Source organism: Artemia franciscana, chromosome 8, assembly GCF_032884065.1.
Source record: "Artemia franciscana chromosome 8, ASM3288406v1, whole genome shotgun sequence".
NCBI lineage: Eukaryota > Metazoa > Arthropoda > Branchiopoda > Anostraca > Artemiidae > Artemia > Artemia franciscana.
This window is the reverse complement of record NC_088870.1, coordinates 53420392-53436309: the sequence shown is the minus strand read 5'-3', so window position 1 is coordinate 53436309 and position 15918 is coordinate 53420392. Positions and strand designations below refer to the sequence as shown.

The 15918-nt window shown below is 33.1% G+C and overlaps 1 protein-coding gene across 2 annotated transcripts in view; it reads right to left on the bottom strand.

The window, feature by feature from the left end:
• Positions 1 to 6549: 6549 nt before the first annotated feature.
• Positions 6550 to 15918, bottom strand: part of LOC136030563 (netrin-1-like) — a 178063-nt gene continuing 168694 nt past the window's right edge. The window contains exon 7 of one of the 2 annotated variants that reach the window (XM_065709624.1): positions 6550 to 8063. In XM_065709624.1, the coding sequence (XP_065565696.1) occupies positions 7916 to 8063 (148 nt within the window). In that variant the 3' untranslated portion in view covers positions 6550 to 7915. The remainder of the gene's footprint in view (positions 8064 to 15918) is intronic. The other variant, XM_065709625.1, reaches the window with a different exon arrangement.

The following is a 15918-nucleotide window of genomic DNA, read 5'->3' as shown; positions in this document are numbered from 1 at the left end:
ATATTTTAATTCATAAACAGGGGCATGAAATTTTGTCCGTTGTTTTCAGACATTTTGATGGTATAATCTCCGTCATGGTCACTTCCTTTTTACAGATGTCTCTCCTTGTTGACTATGATTTTGTAAATTCTCTTATGCTGGCAATGTTTGATGGGTAACTTAAACACGAAGAGTTTTGGACATTGAGGTTCAGCATAATAAGGATGATCCTATTTTAAAGATTCTGTTTTTTTTTTCGTTTTCTATTGACAAATTTCTCTTTCTATGTACCGTCTATTAGCATGAGCAGTTGGCTATTAAAATAAGAAATGCTAATCAAATTCTAAGCATAAGTTTTCATCAAAGGTCTTTTAAGTTTTACATCGGTTTGGGGCACTAGCAAAAAAATTTTCAATGAGGAAAGAGAGTTTATCAAATTTTCAGGGGGAAACAACATTGCAATTAAGAAAGCAAAATTTCCAAATAAATGTAACATTTTTTCTAAGGTTTTTGTCACAGTTTCTATATATTTCATTTCTACAGTGGGGGACCGAAGAGAATTTTCGTCTTCCACTGAGAAAAAAGGGAGAGGAGGTGGGGGGAGAAGAAAAAATGTGCGAGAGAGATGAAGAGAGCACAAGAACGATAACAAAAAAGAGAGCTAAAAATATCGTTTGAATATTAAATGTAAATCATAAGTAGACTAGAGTTTTCTCGCTCAACTGATTCGTATAGATATAACTGAAAACTGCACAAAAGCACAGGGGAAAATGTAGGGTTAGAGAGACAAGGATTACTCATTTCTTTTAAAATAAGATACAAAGGAAGTTTATTTTTTGAAATTTAGAGGGGAGGGGGTATATTTTTTGCCGGGATTTGGATTTTTCCAAATTTAAATATCAAAAAACGATAATTGTCAAAGCTTAGGTGGGCGGGATGGGGGTTTGAACTCTCCCCCTAAATTTTTGTGCAACTCGCAAAAATGTAACAAATAAAAAAACTTGACTGCGTTTTTTATGTTTTTGTAGAAAAAAAGGAATCGCTCCCCTCCAATATATCCTGGATACAGCCTTGGTGTCATTTGAAAACTTTATTTTGTTTGGGAAGATTATTGTCTTCTTTTCAAAAAACCCCTGCTAAAAAGGAGAACTTATAGAGCACTTTGCAACAGCTTCCTATTTGAAACTGCAGCGGCCAAACACTAAATACAAATAAAAACTTCTTAGGCTAAATGCAAGTTTAGTCCTGGCTACCAGCGTTTACCTGATGACCAAATAAAGAAACTAGTTCAACGAAAAAACTGATGGTCTTAGGATTCTGGTATTATGTCACATGACACCTAGACTCCAAAAAAAACCTGATCGAATCATAGGCAACTTTTATTTGCTTGAACTAGGTGGGTGAATCGCGGATAGAAAACCTGAAAAGATCTGTTAGGTGGACAAGAGGTCTAAAAGTGTCGTGTGTGGTTTTCAACTAAAATAGCATAAAACGAAGCTATTTTTTATAGATAGCAGACGAATTCTTATATACGGATCCTTTTGTGTATTTACATGTAAGAAAACGAAAGGAAATCATCATATTAGGAAAGTATTGATAATTTAAAATAAGATACATTATTATTTGAAAAATATATCCTCTTATTAAAAAAATATATATAGAATATGTCATTAAGAAATATAAATATTTTATTTGAAATTATTGATAAGTTTTCTTTTCTTGTAAAGCCAAACTTGATTTACAAAATTATATGTCTGTAGTTCAAAGACTGCTTTCTTTCTCTAGCAAACTGATATAATTATTATTTTTTTACCTAGTATCTTCACAAACGGAATTAAACTCCAGCTACTCTAAAAAAAATATTAAAAGAATGTATAAAATTTATAAAACAACATTATATTCATAATATGTTACATGATCACATCAAATTACGAAGAACGGAAACAAATAAAAAGAGTTAAATATAAGCTCGATATGCCTAAAAGTCAGAAATATGGCAACATTTAATTCTACAGCAACATATATAGCAAAAAAGAATACACTTTCAATACACACATACAGACTCAAACTGTTAAAACTGATTTATATTATTGAAAAAGTGATTAATTACTGTTCAAGTATTAATACATGATACATCATCATAGAGTCATATAAAATAGCATTTGAGTATACATTTAGCTTTAACACCACACCAGCTTATTTCTCCTTAGAAAAAAAATAACATTTTCCAAGCTTCAAAGTGGTCTAGCGTAAGAAACTTAATTCTAACTTTTCTACAAATTAAAATTATTAAAAAATTATTTAATTTGAATATTTTCTTTTACTTCCTCTTTTCGATTGCTGGGGAAATTTGATTCTGCCTGTGCCTGAAATTTGATTTGATTTGGCTGAAATTTGAAATTTGCCTGTGCCTTCCGTCCTATTCAAGTCGAAATAAATTCTGTATTGAAGAATTCGGGAAGTTTTATCCATGATACAGGAGGTTCGTGAGCCATGACACAGATTATGAGTTATATTTAGTGAAATGGCAACCCTGAACCCAATAACAAGAGCCAGTGCTGCAATCTATCGCTTTGATTGCAACTGTCACTGCAAAAAAAGAATTAAAGCGAAAGACAAAAAACTAAAATGTGTTAAGGTAGGGCAGAAGGGGAGGGGACAAAGAAATTTTCTTAAGTTCCTCGCACAAACAAAATTGGGAGGCAATGCGATGATAAATTTCTTACTTGAATGTAAAGGGAAAAAATTATATTGTTTCATTGAATAATTGAAGGCCAAAAGTACCATTAGAATGTGTCTCTCTTAACACTTTTAATTAAAGAGACATTTTTGTTATTATTAAGGAGCAAAAAGTAATCTGTGTGAAACACAATATGTTTCTCAAATCGTTTATGACCAGACATTAAAAACATGGAAACACCAGCCCCTCTTGATTATTCTCTACTTGTATATTAAATAAGCAAAGTGCATTATGACTTCCCCACTGAGATTTGACAATTTGTTGAAATTGTTTGTCCCTGATATTATTTCAACATATATATTAACTTACATTACAAAACCAATATAGGATATACCGTCTTCACAGGCATTTTGTTGCACAAAAAAAATCCATAGCTATAATTCATCAATTTGAATAAACTATACGGAATATTCCAAAGACACTATATTGGATTAGCAAACCATGCATTCAAAAGTGAATAATTTAAGGGAAAAAGTACTGTTATAATATTTCTCATGTTTTTGAATTTGAAATTTAGTAGTGTTTGAGATTTGATAGTACAAATGATCTTTGCATCGTGAGAGGGAATAATAAAAGCATAATTGCTAGTATTTCTTAAGATATTCCCCATGTCTTGGTATTAAGCAATGTTAAAACTCATTGACACCCTCAATGGAGTCCTAAAGAGATCCCTTTTTTTTCCAGGAAACCAGAAGTATATATAAAACACAAATCTTATTAAAACTTAATTGATGTAATAATCTTGAAATAATAGCCTGAATATAATATCAGAATATAATATCTGCTCTTTTTGATAAAACTGCTATTTTATAGTCTTCCTCCTATGAAAATTACGTGAATCCATCTGATTTTGAGAGAAATCATAGAATTACCTTGCAAGACTTCCAATAGGAAAACTCAACAAGAATAAACTTTCTGCGGAAATGTTGTTACACTTACATTTATTATTATTCTACATAGTATTCTACATTCCTGGTAAAAATGACCTTATTCGGGCTTATTCAAGTTACCAGACAGTTTTTCTTTAACAATGCAGTGACTACATATGAAAGAATGCATAAACTGGAGAATTAGCCAAACTGATAACTTGATGCCACAAGAGATGTACATCTTCCTTCAATGTTCTACGCTGGTGGCCCCATCACACTTGGTATAGAAGGTGGTTGTTATCCTACAGAGTTTTGAAGGACAGATTGAGAAAATCTTTTGATTTTGGACCAATAGCGGTCCAAAAAATCATCTTAACTCTATGCAACATTCAAGATTTTTGTTACCATTCGTTAATTGAGATCAGGCTCTCATTTTGCCTTAAACTGAATTAAAGTTATTTAAGATTAGGCTATTGTTTTTCAGTTTTAAAGGGTTATAACCTCTAAAAATAGTTCAAAAATACAGTCCCTTTGTGACCCGTTTACAATATTAATAATCTAAGCATAATTATTTCTTTTATCTATAGACCTATATGTCTGATGAGTAACTGACTGATATAGAGATTATCAATTTTTTTTTAGTTTTATTTTGTCTTTGTAACTATATTTGTATGTTTTATTGATTGCAATCCTGTGATTAATAAATAAGAGGTTCTCTCTCACAAGCCTTTTATCTGGCCAGCTTCAGCCCCTTGTTTCTGGAATTACAACGCGCAGGTTCATAAAGATCTGTTAAGGTTAAAGTTCGAAGTCACATGCAGATAAAGGTAGACTTCTGACGAAGTTCACCATGGTAGAAATTACGACATAAAAGATAAATAAACATGACAAAAAGCTCAACACAATTAAATAAAGAAGTATAAAATTTAATTAGTTGCAGTGACTTTACTAATTGGTTGCAAAAGGGGGGGATAAAAGACTATGAGCACATTACGGCAGTTTAATCGCTCATTATGGTTCATTTATTGTACATCTTCAGCGACAAACAGGACTGTTGATAAAATTTTCCGTAGATTATTTACCAAATAGTACGAAAAGTTTCAGAGACTAAATTCCAGGCTTCATTGTAGGGTAATTGCCACCAAGAATTTTTTACTCATATTTTTTTTTACTAAAACCATAGACATTTTTCTTAAAAAGGAAAGGGTTGCTCCCTTGATAATTCTATGAGTCCAATAATAAGTTTATAAGTCTATAATAAGTAAAAAAGTATATATATATATATATATATATATATATATATATATATATATATATATATATATATATATATATATATATATATGCATATATGCATAATCAATAATATATCAAAATACATAACATACAATATAAATAATATATTATATCCATAATAAGTGTTTAAGTCTATAAATCCAGTTTACTTATAAAAGTAAACTCAATTTTTTTGGGGTTCTGTCGATCTGGCTTAGTATCTTACTTTAAATCTTACTTAAGCCAGTGAAAAAAATGGATAGGGTTTCAAAATGTCAATGTAAAAATTCCTAAATTTAACTCGAGATCTGAGACCACGAGTTACGCAGTATTTTAGTTAGCGTTGCTTCAAGAACTACATTTATTTTGCATTTCTACCAAAGCATAACTGCAAATTGCTTGATAATTTAAGTCAGCTGATGTAAACTCTCAGCGAAGTACTCTGTACCCGTCCTTATTCTCCTATTTGGAACTAAGGTTAAAAAATTCGCGGATGTTGTCTGTGAAGGTTTTTTAGAAAGTTCGTTGATTCTTACCTAAGTCATAGATTTTTTTTTTTACACTTAACTGCTCATGATGTTTCATTGAGTATTTTCTAAAAATATAATTCAGTCAAAACATTTTCTTTAAAGACTACAAAAATGGGCTACAAAAAATCTTGGAAAGGAGAATGCTTACCCCTTAAGGCTTCAAGAACTAAAGGAAACTTTTGACCTTGAAAATTTGCCTCAAAGTGCTGTATGATTCTGCTCGTTTTTATCCAGTCTATCTTTGAAGTTGGTCTTCGCCAAATTTATGCACCAATTTACTTCAACTTTTTAATTCCTGCAACTTCATATTAGGGTATTTACCCCAAGTATTTTTTACCCAAGACCAACATGCTTTTGTAGTAGAATCATAAAAAGCACCCTTTTTAGAAGGACCTCCATTTTGAATTTTGGAGTTAGCCCTGTGTCTTGTTAATTTTAAAAAATCATGTGACTATTTTTCCATACCCCATGCAAGACTACCATTTGAACCATAATTTTCCTCTGCAAATGCATCGTTACTAAGATATTAACTGCTCATACTTTACAGTGGAAACACCGAATATCATGATCATTTACAAACAAAAACATGAGAAATGTCAATTTTTGAAGGGCTGAACTCAATAATCAAGAGTAGCAAAATTAGCAAAATTTCGTCAAATTTGTGTTAGGCCTTTTCTCTGACAACCCAGATTCTTAAAGCAAGATTCAATGAAGGGTGACTGACGAATTGAAAGAACGTTGAAACACTTACAAAACAACTCCTCTACCGAAACTTTGTTCTCAGTTGGTAAATGCAGAGATTTTACCAACTCAAATTCTAAGCTAAGTAAAATATGGATAAGATAAAAAAAATGTTGGGGTTAACAGAAATTGATCATAATGCTGACAGAATATTAAGTGCTATCACAATGAGGCTCGGTAATTGCAGCGTTTTATCCAGCTATTATTTACCCAACAGTATTAAATCAGCAGTTCATTCCAGAGGAATGAAAGAAAAGTATAAACTTAAATTGATTGCTACCCACCGACAAGTGGGTAGGCTATCTACATAGCCTACACAAGTCTACTAGGCCTAGCAATGTAATCTTCAATTTTGAGGTTCTTCCTGTATTTTTAATATGTTGTGAACTATCTCAATCTTTTTTTTTTGTTTACTTTTATAACGTTCCTCCTACCTGAATAGATCTCTCTCCTGAAATAAATTTATGTTGTTTTTTGGCGCTAAAAGGATACCATCTAACAGCAACAGCAGCAAAGCTATTTCCTTGAAAGGGCCTAGATTCCACAAAAATCATGCTAGAAGTAGGGCCTGGGACGCTTTTTGGCCCATACTCAGGTTTTAACTGACGTAATCGATACACAACACGATAGTTTTGGGTCTGTTCACAGCAATATGTGCTATCATGTTAATACCCTCTCCCACTCTCTGAGTTGCCAATTGCAATCACACAGAAAGAAGTTTTATCACATTGAAATGCGGTTATGACGATACCCTTGCTTATTAGTTTTGTCTGTGTTTCTGTCAGACCAAACATTTTAAAGAGAATGGCTTCCAAAAGTAAGAAAAATTCTACCAAGATACCTACCAAAATAACCAGAAGGCTATTCCTATCCCCCTTTCTCAGACAATGGCTTGAAGTATTCCTTTGCGGATAAATATAAAATGGCGGCCAAAAAAATAACATTTACCATTTTTCAAATTTTTTACCCTCCTTTTCCACCATCTGGTTTTTTGCAACTGAATCATTTTGCGCTATCTGATTTTTGCGTCTCCATTTCGGTGAGTTATCGCTTTGCTTTTGTTTCAAATTGGATTTTTTTTTTAATGTGGTCCTCCAGTTGCCAAAACGGGGTTTAAAATAAATAAAAGCTTCCTACTAAAGCACTGGCAAAAATGTACTACTGAAATTCTCTTTTAAATAGGTAATCAAAAAAATATTAAGAATTCAAATATTATTTTATTTTGAATAGGCTGACTGATGAAGCATTAGATTCGAAAACGTTTTTAGGTTCCAAAGACTGTTCACTTAAACATATACTCAGGGACAGGTAGGTGAGAGTACAACCCCAGAATGGTTCGAAGAAGCCTTCTTTTCCTGGGAAAAATATTGAAATGAAGCCGTTTTCTTTGGCATTACCGTTCCCCTCTTTTTATAAAACACTGCAGTAAAATCAAAAACGATTACGGAGACACCTATCTAAGCACATATATAGGGTGTGTTAGGAATCTTACATAAGAATGGCTCAAATGACTCCTTTTTTCGGGATACAAGCAGAAATTAACGTAGCGACGTCATTTAGTGATTTTCGTATAACAATGTGTACATCTATTTTGTGAGAACCTAGCCTTACACAGAAAACATTATTTCTCATCAACAGATGCATAGTGACTGAATCAACACTACGTCAGAGTATTAACAGAGTTGTCAGTTATATAACTTCCAAACTGGGTCAGTCAAATATCAAAACTGTCAAGGAGTAAATGGACTAGCTTTTCATTCAAGTTTATAAATACTAAGAATTCATTTGCACTTCTTTGCTGCGCGTCGCTGAAAGCGCCGCATACGCTGCGACCATTCATGTTTCCATTCTATAACTACTGAATGGGAATTTATCTCAACTCCAGTTCGGCTTGATTTGTTTAAGTCACTTCCAAGAATTAAATATGACCTGGAAAATAAAATCTAATAAATGAAGTGAAACCTATAAAATGAAATGAAGGGAGTTTTAAAATGATGCAGAATGAACTACACAAGATGTAAAATTTTGAACTTTCTCTGCTGATAAGGTTAGTAATTAATAATTAGTTACTTAACTGGTAAAGTTGTAATTAGTGAATGGTTAATTATTAGATAAAGTTAAAAATTCATAAGTTGTTAAAAATATCCCATGTACAAAAGATGTTTCCAATATTCCTAAGAAAAAGAGGTAGAAGTGAAATCAAACATTTTGAAAGTAGAACTTGAAGATAAGAAGTTGTATAGAAACAAATAGCAAATAGTCTGTTTTGAATAAGAATAAATAGAAAACTTCGTCTCGAAACATAGTATTTGACCAATGTAATTGTATGGATGAGTAGGGTTAAGACCTCATTCAAGTACTGATCTATGTTAATTACTAATGTAGGAAAACAGTCTTCCTTTTCTCCTTCTGTCTTTTTTTTTCTTTTTTTTTTATGTGTTTGTGCTGTTGCATTGGCGATTTCTTTTTTCATTATAGTAAAAATTCTTTATTCCTCAATTTGTTGCTAAAATAAAAAAACTGGATTGTTAAGACTCAATTAATAGACGATAATTAGGAAATTTAAAATTAAAATAAAAGGCTCAATCTCGATTTTTTTATACTTTTTTAAAACATTTTAAACACATATAAGCATGGATTATAGAAGAAACGATAAAAAGGGGGCCTGGTTATTACAGGATTTTTTTTTGTCCAGGATTATTAGAAATGACACAACGCTGCCATTATTTCCAAAAATAATTAATGAATTTTTTTGGGAATATATTAGACAAATGCTTAATTTTACTAATATATACACGTAACGGTAACGTCGATTATAACAATTTCTCTTGTAAAAAAAATTGAAAAAAACAGTAAAAACCACTATTATAATTTTTTTCGGGTTTTATTTTTAATATGTATAGATTTAATTGAAAAAAGTTATTGTGTTTCCAAATTTCCTAAGACAAAATGTAGACAAAGCAAAATCAAACATTTCAAACCCTAGGTAGGCATAATATGGTAAAGCTATAGATTATCACAGACTCCATAATTAGATAGAAAAACATATCTGAATAGAAGACTGCTTGCTATTATACCATATAATATCAAAATGTGATTTTGATGACGATTATACCATTAAATATTGAAAACAGTGGAAAACAAATACACGCACCTGTTGACGAAAAAAACATATTTACAATTGTTAAGGGAAAGTATATTCACAGATTCTTATTTATTTATATGCCTTTTTTTTACCAAGGAAAATCTCAACGAGCCAGTGACTGCAGAATATTGCGACAAGATTCATACAGACGAAAATTTAAGTTACAAAGCCCTTTTCAGTAAGAGATGGCACCACCGCGAAATACGAATTTTTACGATTTTGTACCGGGAAATAGCAATTTTGTCCTGATAGAGCTAATTCAGTATAACCTAGGAACGTTAATTTTTTGAAGTTTATTAAAATAAAAAAAGGCTGATGCTAATTCCTCATTAAAAGTCTGGTCCTACGGAATTGTTCAATTCCAGAGTTAACAAAGTAAGTAGAGGTACTTGAGTTGTCGGAAGACAAACTAAGTGATATTTCAAGCAGCGTTTCCACTTCTCCCAACTTTTCGACAGATCAACCAAAGTTTCAATTCGTCTTTGAAAAAAACAAAATGCTAAAACTACCATGAACCTACAGAGAAATCTTAATCCCCCTCAAAATATTATTTTGTGGTCACTTTGGCATTTTGAGGTTAATTTTGAGTCATTTTTAACAAAAGAATAAAAATACAGCTTTTCTTTTCAAAATCACATCTGGCTCCTAAAGTCTCAAGAATAAATGTTCTGGTACAGGACAATTGTGATAAAATGTGATAAAACCTTTTATCACAAAGCTTGGAGAATGAAAAGAATCATTTTGGTGTTTTTGCAATAAACAGTAAAACAACAGTATATAAAAGTAAGTAAAAGGCGTGCAATCAACAACTGTCTACATTTGTTTCATTCGTTTTTCATTTAATTTTCGTTTCTATTGACAAGCTTCACTCTTTACTTACCGTCCGTTAGCATGAGCGGTTGGCTATTAAAATATGAAAATTAATTAAAATTTTAATCATAAGTTTTCCTCAAACGTCTTTTAAGTTTTACATCGGTTACACTAGCATAATTGTGTTGCGAGAGCAACACTTTGGTTTTGTCCCGTTTTTTTTTTTTTTTTTTTTTTTCCTATGCCGCCGATCTCAGCTTATTCCTGGAAACTGGTAAGGGTCTAACCTGTGCGGTTTTTACGGAAAGTGTGGACCTCAGGCCGACATTACATTTTGGAAAGCTCCGTAGAACTCTTGCCTGGGGCCAAAAAGGATGGTTTTTGCTTGTCCTCGAGCCAGAGCCTATGGTGTGCGAAGTGAAGTGGAGTTATATAGCCTATGTCAGAGAGGAGTATCTGAAGTTGTGCAGCCAAGCTTTCGTTTCATCAAACCATGTTTCTGCTTTCGAGTGGAAAGCTCCGTTCTAGCAGGCAAGCAGGCAGGCACCAGTTTCAAATTGAAGATGGACTAAAATCTATAAGTGTTAAATATATGCGGTAGTTTCCCGGCCCCACAGCCAATATATCTTCTTTGAGTGATAAATAGAAAAATTTACAGAAACAAAAAAGTGCGATTTTCCCACGGGTCCGAAAGTGCTGCCATCTATTGTTTCTAGCCATTTCTGTTCGTGATTTCAGCTGACTTTACCATTCTTTTTTTTCTACTTGGGATTGCAATAGAGAAATGGTATCAGATATACCTCTTAAACTTTAAAAGTTCTCTCATTGCTAAAGAAATTAGAGCTTATCCTTTGCTCCTTTCTAAGTGGTGGTGTTAGAAAGTTTGCCTCCGGCAAAAAAGTCAACTTTTGAACTAAGACAGATAGAATTTTTTTTTCAATGACAATCGATAGACCTTGATGAGCTGATCAAAGTATATGTCATCCATTTTTTGTTACAAAAATTCCTTCATGACATACACCAGTTTGAAAGTTTCAAGGGGTTGACAACTTCAGTGGTAAGGTACACACTTGAACCAAAAATAGGCCGATACCAATTGTGAGATATGTAGGGGACTTCCAAGCAACAGTCGATTATTAGCTTATAATCATCTTTGGCAATGAGGGGTTTGCAACTTTTGCTGATTGGTGTACCTATTATCTGTTTCTGGTGTAATTGATGGTAAGAACAACTTGGTTCCCGATTGTAAGACATGTAGGGGAGTTGTAAGTAATAATCGGCTGTTAGGCTACAATAACTTCAGCGACAAGGGGTTTGGAACTTTTGCTAGTTGGTGTACCCATTATTTGTTTCCGGTGAACTTGGATGTATATCTCGGGAGAGGGACTTGTAAGTAAGAATCGGTTGTTAGAGGAGGCTCACGAGGGGCTACAAATTTGTGCAAATTGGTACACATCTATGGAATCAGGGACCCATAAATTTCCTGTAATGACTCGCCATCCAATAATAAGCGATCCTGGATGGCGAGTCATTACAGGAAATTTATGGGTCCCTGATGGTATTTTGATCCTGAAAAGTTACAGATAGCTTTATAATACCAACTAGATTACATAAGATAATGTTCCAAGTTTCCATCCGTCACGATGTCTACGATTGAAAATGATAAAGTTCAACCGGCTGCAAAGTGACATTTAGGGGCCTAGTAAGTAATAATCGGCTGTTAGTGTGGACCTCGGGCCGGATTGATGAATATGACATTATATTTTGGAAAGCTCCGTACGACTCTTGCCTGGGGCCAAAAAGGATGGTTTTTGCTTGTCCTCGAGCCAGAGCCTATGGTGTGCAAAGGATAAAGTTCAACTGGCTGCAAAGTCAATTTAGTCCCTTCTTCCAATATTTTTTTTTTTTTTTCAACCCTGAGGAATAGCCTTTGATCATCTGATTACTGATTGTGTTATTCTTTGTCTCTCACGGAAGAGGGACTTGTAAACAAAAATGGGTTGCTAGAGGAGGTTCATGAGGGGCTACAAATTTGTGCAAATTGGTGCACATCTATGGTATTTGATCCTGAAAAGTTACGGATAGCTTTATAATACCAACTAGATTATATAAGATAATGTTCCAAGTTTCCATCCGTCACGATGTCTACAATTGAAAAGGATAAAGTTCAACTGGCTGCAAACTCAATTTAGTCCCTTTTTCCGATATTCTTTTGCTGTTGTTTTTTCAACGCTGAAGAATTTGATCATGTGATTACTGATTGTGTTCTTCTTTGAATATGCCGTTTTGAAAGCTTTGATAGTTTTGACAACTTCAGCATTTAACCGATAGCGAAGAAACAAAACCAAAGTGTTGCTCTCGCAACACTTTAATCGGCAAAGCCGGACAAAGGTTGCCGCAACACTTCACGTTGCCCAGGCAACGTAGGTCTAGTTTTGTTTCAATTGGGAAGAGAAGTATATTAAATTTTCAGGAGGAAAGGGCATTGCAATTAAGATAACAGAATTTCCAGATAAATGTTATATTTTTTCTAATTTTTTTTTTGACATTTTTTACATATTTCATGTTTACTGGTGGGCCGAGGAGAATTTTCGCCTTCCACATAGGGAAAAGGGAGAGGAGGTGGGGGAGAAGAAAGAGCCTATGAGAGAGATGAAGAAAGCACAAGAAAGATAGAAAAAAAGAGAGCTAGAAATATTATTTGAATATCAAATGTAAATCATAAGTAGGCTAGAGTTTTTTCGCTTAAATGATTTGCATGAATGTAAATGAAAACTGCACAAAAGCACAGGAATAAATATAGGGTGAGAGAGACAAGGATTGTTCATTTAATTTTGAAAGAAAATACAATTTTTTTTTTAATTTAGGGGGGTTTGTTTTGTCGGGCTTTGGAGTTTTTTTTAAATTAAAATACCAGAAAAGATAATTCCAAAAATTTAGGCAGGCGGCAAGGGGTTTGGTCTTTCCTCCTAAATTTTTGTCAGACTCGCAAAAACGTAACAAAAATACACATAAAAAAAATGTATGTGTTATTTACGTTTTTTTTTTGCAGGAAAAAAGTTAGGATTCCCCCCTCCCCCCCAAAGCTCTGGATACGGCCTTGGTTTCATTTAAAAATTTATTTACTTTAGGAAAATCATTGTATTCTTCTCAAAGATCCCCGGCTAAAAGGGAGAACTTATAGAACACTCTGAAAAACTTTCCTATTTAAAACTGCAGCGGCGAAACACTGAATACACATAAAAACTTCTTAGGCAAAATGCAAGTTTAGTTGTTGGGTACCTGGTGACCATTTAAAGAAACAAATTCAACGAAAAAACTGGTGGTCTTGGGATTCGGATATTATGTTGTGTGACACCTAGACTTGGAAAAACCTGATCAAATCACAGGCAAGTTTTATTTGTTTGAACTAGGTGGATGAATCGCGGATATAAAACATGAAAAGGCCTACAATAGCATTAAACGAAGCAATTTTTTATAGATGGCAGGTGAATTCTTACATACGCAATCTTTTGTTTATTTACATGAAAAAAAAAGGAAAGAAAACGACCATATCAGGAAAGTGTTGATGATTTAAAATAAGATGCATTATTATTTGAATAAAATATATTCTCTTGTTAAAAAAAGATTATTAAAAGATCTCTGTTAAAAGTAGATTATTAAGAAATATAAATATATTATTTGAAATTATTCATAAGTTTTGTTTTCTTCTTGAGCCAAATTTGACGTACAAAATTTTATTTCTGTAGTTCAAAGACAGCTTTCTCTCTCTAACATTCTCACAGATTTTTTTTTTTTTTTTTTTTTTTTTTTTTTTTTTTTTTTTTTTTTTTTTTTTTTTTTTTTTTTTTTTTTTTTTTTTTTTTTTTTTTTTTAACCTCGCATCCTCAAAAATGTAATATTAAAAGAGTGTTTTTTTTTCCTAGTATCCTCACAAATGGAATATTAAAAGAGTGTAAAAAGCTCTATTTTAAACCTAGCCATCCAAGTAGATAAAGCAACACAAGTACATTTAGGAGCATTAGATTATTTAATTTTCTGAAAACCTATTAAATCAATCGTCAGGGGTAACTGGAAAAGCTCTTGGAGAATAATCCAGTGAACATAGAATAAAAAGAATCATCAAACTGAGTTACTTGAATCTTTGAAAAAAGAATACACGGTAGAGAAAATGAGACTAGAAAGAGGGAGGTCTTGGCAAATTTTTTTGGATAAATTTAAAAAAAGCGGTAGACATAGTAGTTCATCCACTCTTCTGGATTATCCCTTCAATAAAAAAGTTCTTGTTTCCTTACATTTAAAAAAATCTATTTGTCAGAATTTAAAAGTCACTTCCAGTTGAACTGCGTATCAGTATCCCCCCTCCAGTGACGTGACTCCTCAAATGTCCAGGGGGTTGGGGGTGGGACAAAGTAGCAGCCGATTTTCCAGATAAAGTGAGAATAAGCATTTTTTATGACGGTAAATAAATTTCAAGACGGTAAACTTTAGCTGGGAGGGAGGGAAAAGAGGTGGACAAACATAAAGATATGAGAAGGAACTAGGGTCTGGGGGAGGAGTTGCCTAACCTCCCACATCGTGTTTGGATGTAGCTCTTGCTTATATTCAGGCTAAATTTTCTGATTTTGAAGTTGTTGTTTTTTTCAAACTTGTATTATAAACCAGCTGTCAATGAGACATAAGCACAAAAAGGATATAACTAACAAAAACAGCAAGTTTTTTCCGTTATATTTTTCTTGAGTTTTCTATACTCTTTTTGCGGAGTTTTCCGTAAATTTTTCCGTAAAGCAGACGTTAACCCTGTACTTTATCCTTTCTTCTGGACAGATCAGTATAATAATAGAATTACTACTTCTTTACATTCAGAAAATGTTCATCTATTAGATTTTCAGAGTCACTTCCAGTTTAATTGAATTTCATCCCCCCCCCCTAATGCGTGGATATAGACTCAAGTTGCACTCGTGATATATTTACTGGTTTTATAGTTTTTTTTTTAAATTGGAATTATTAATTAAGTACAGATGAAATATAAGTGCAAAAAAGAATACAAGCCAACAAAACCGACGAACTTTTGAATAATGATTGGGGCTATACCCACGCATCACTGGCAGACCCAGGGGGAGCGAAGACCCACTCCCATCCCCCAAGATGTTTTCTTATGTCCTCTTATCCTGTTTTTTTCTTTTTTTAACTCTGTTTTTTAGAATAAATTTGCAAAATTGGTCAGTTATTGGCACCTTTGCCTCATTGTCCCCCCCCCCAGATTTTTCTCACTGACACCCTTGTCACATTGTGCCTTCCCCAAGATTTTTCTCTAGATTTGTCCCGCCAGGCATTGGTGGAAAGGAGGGTTAGTGTATGATTAAACGGGAGACAAGTTTGAAAATTAATTAATAGAATATTTATGCTGTGACTACTACTAACAATTCACTGCAGCACCAAGCCACTTGAGGCCACCTCAGCTGTGCCGGCTCTAAAGAAACAATTTTGTTACTATATGATTTGATACAGAAGAAGGGATAAACTATACAAAAAAAAGGAAAAATAGTTTTGCCATCAAGATGCAAGAAGCACTTCAGTAGAGCAAAATTAAAGACCTTGGCCTATATCGAGGATGCTTCTTGTACATCAGCTATAGTTTTCCTTTATTTTTTACAAAATTAAAATATTTTTCTGACGCGGTTTTGCATTCAAGGTTTTTTGATTGCAGAAAATATTTCATAATTAATATCTTCCCACCAAAAGAATAAAGGAAACTGAATTTCTATCATGCAATGCATATAAACATTTAAGGCCATCTGGATAATTCAATTTCTTCCATAATACAAG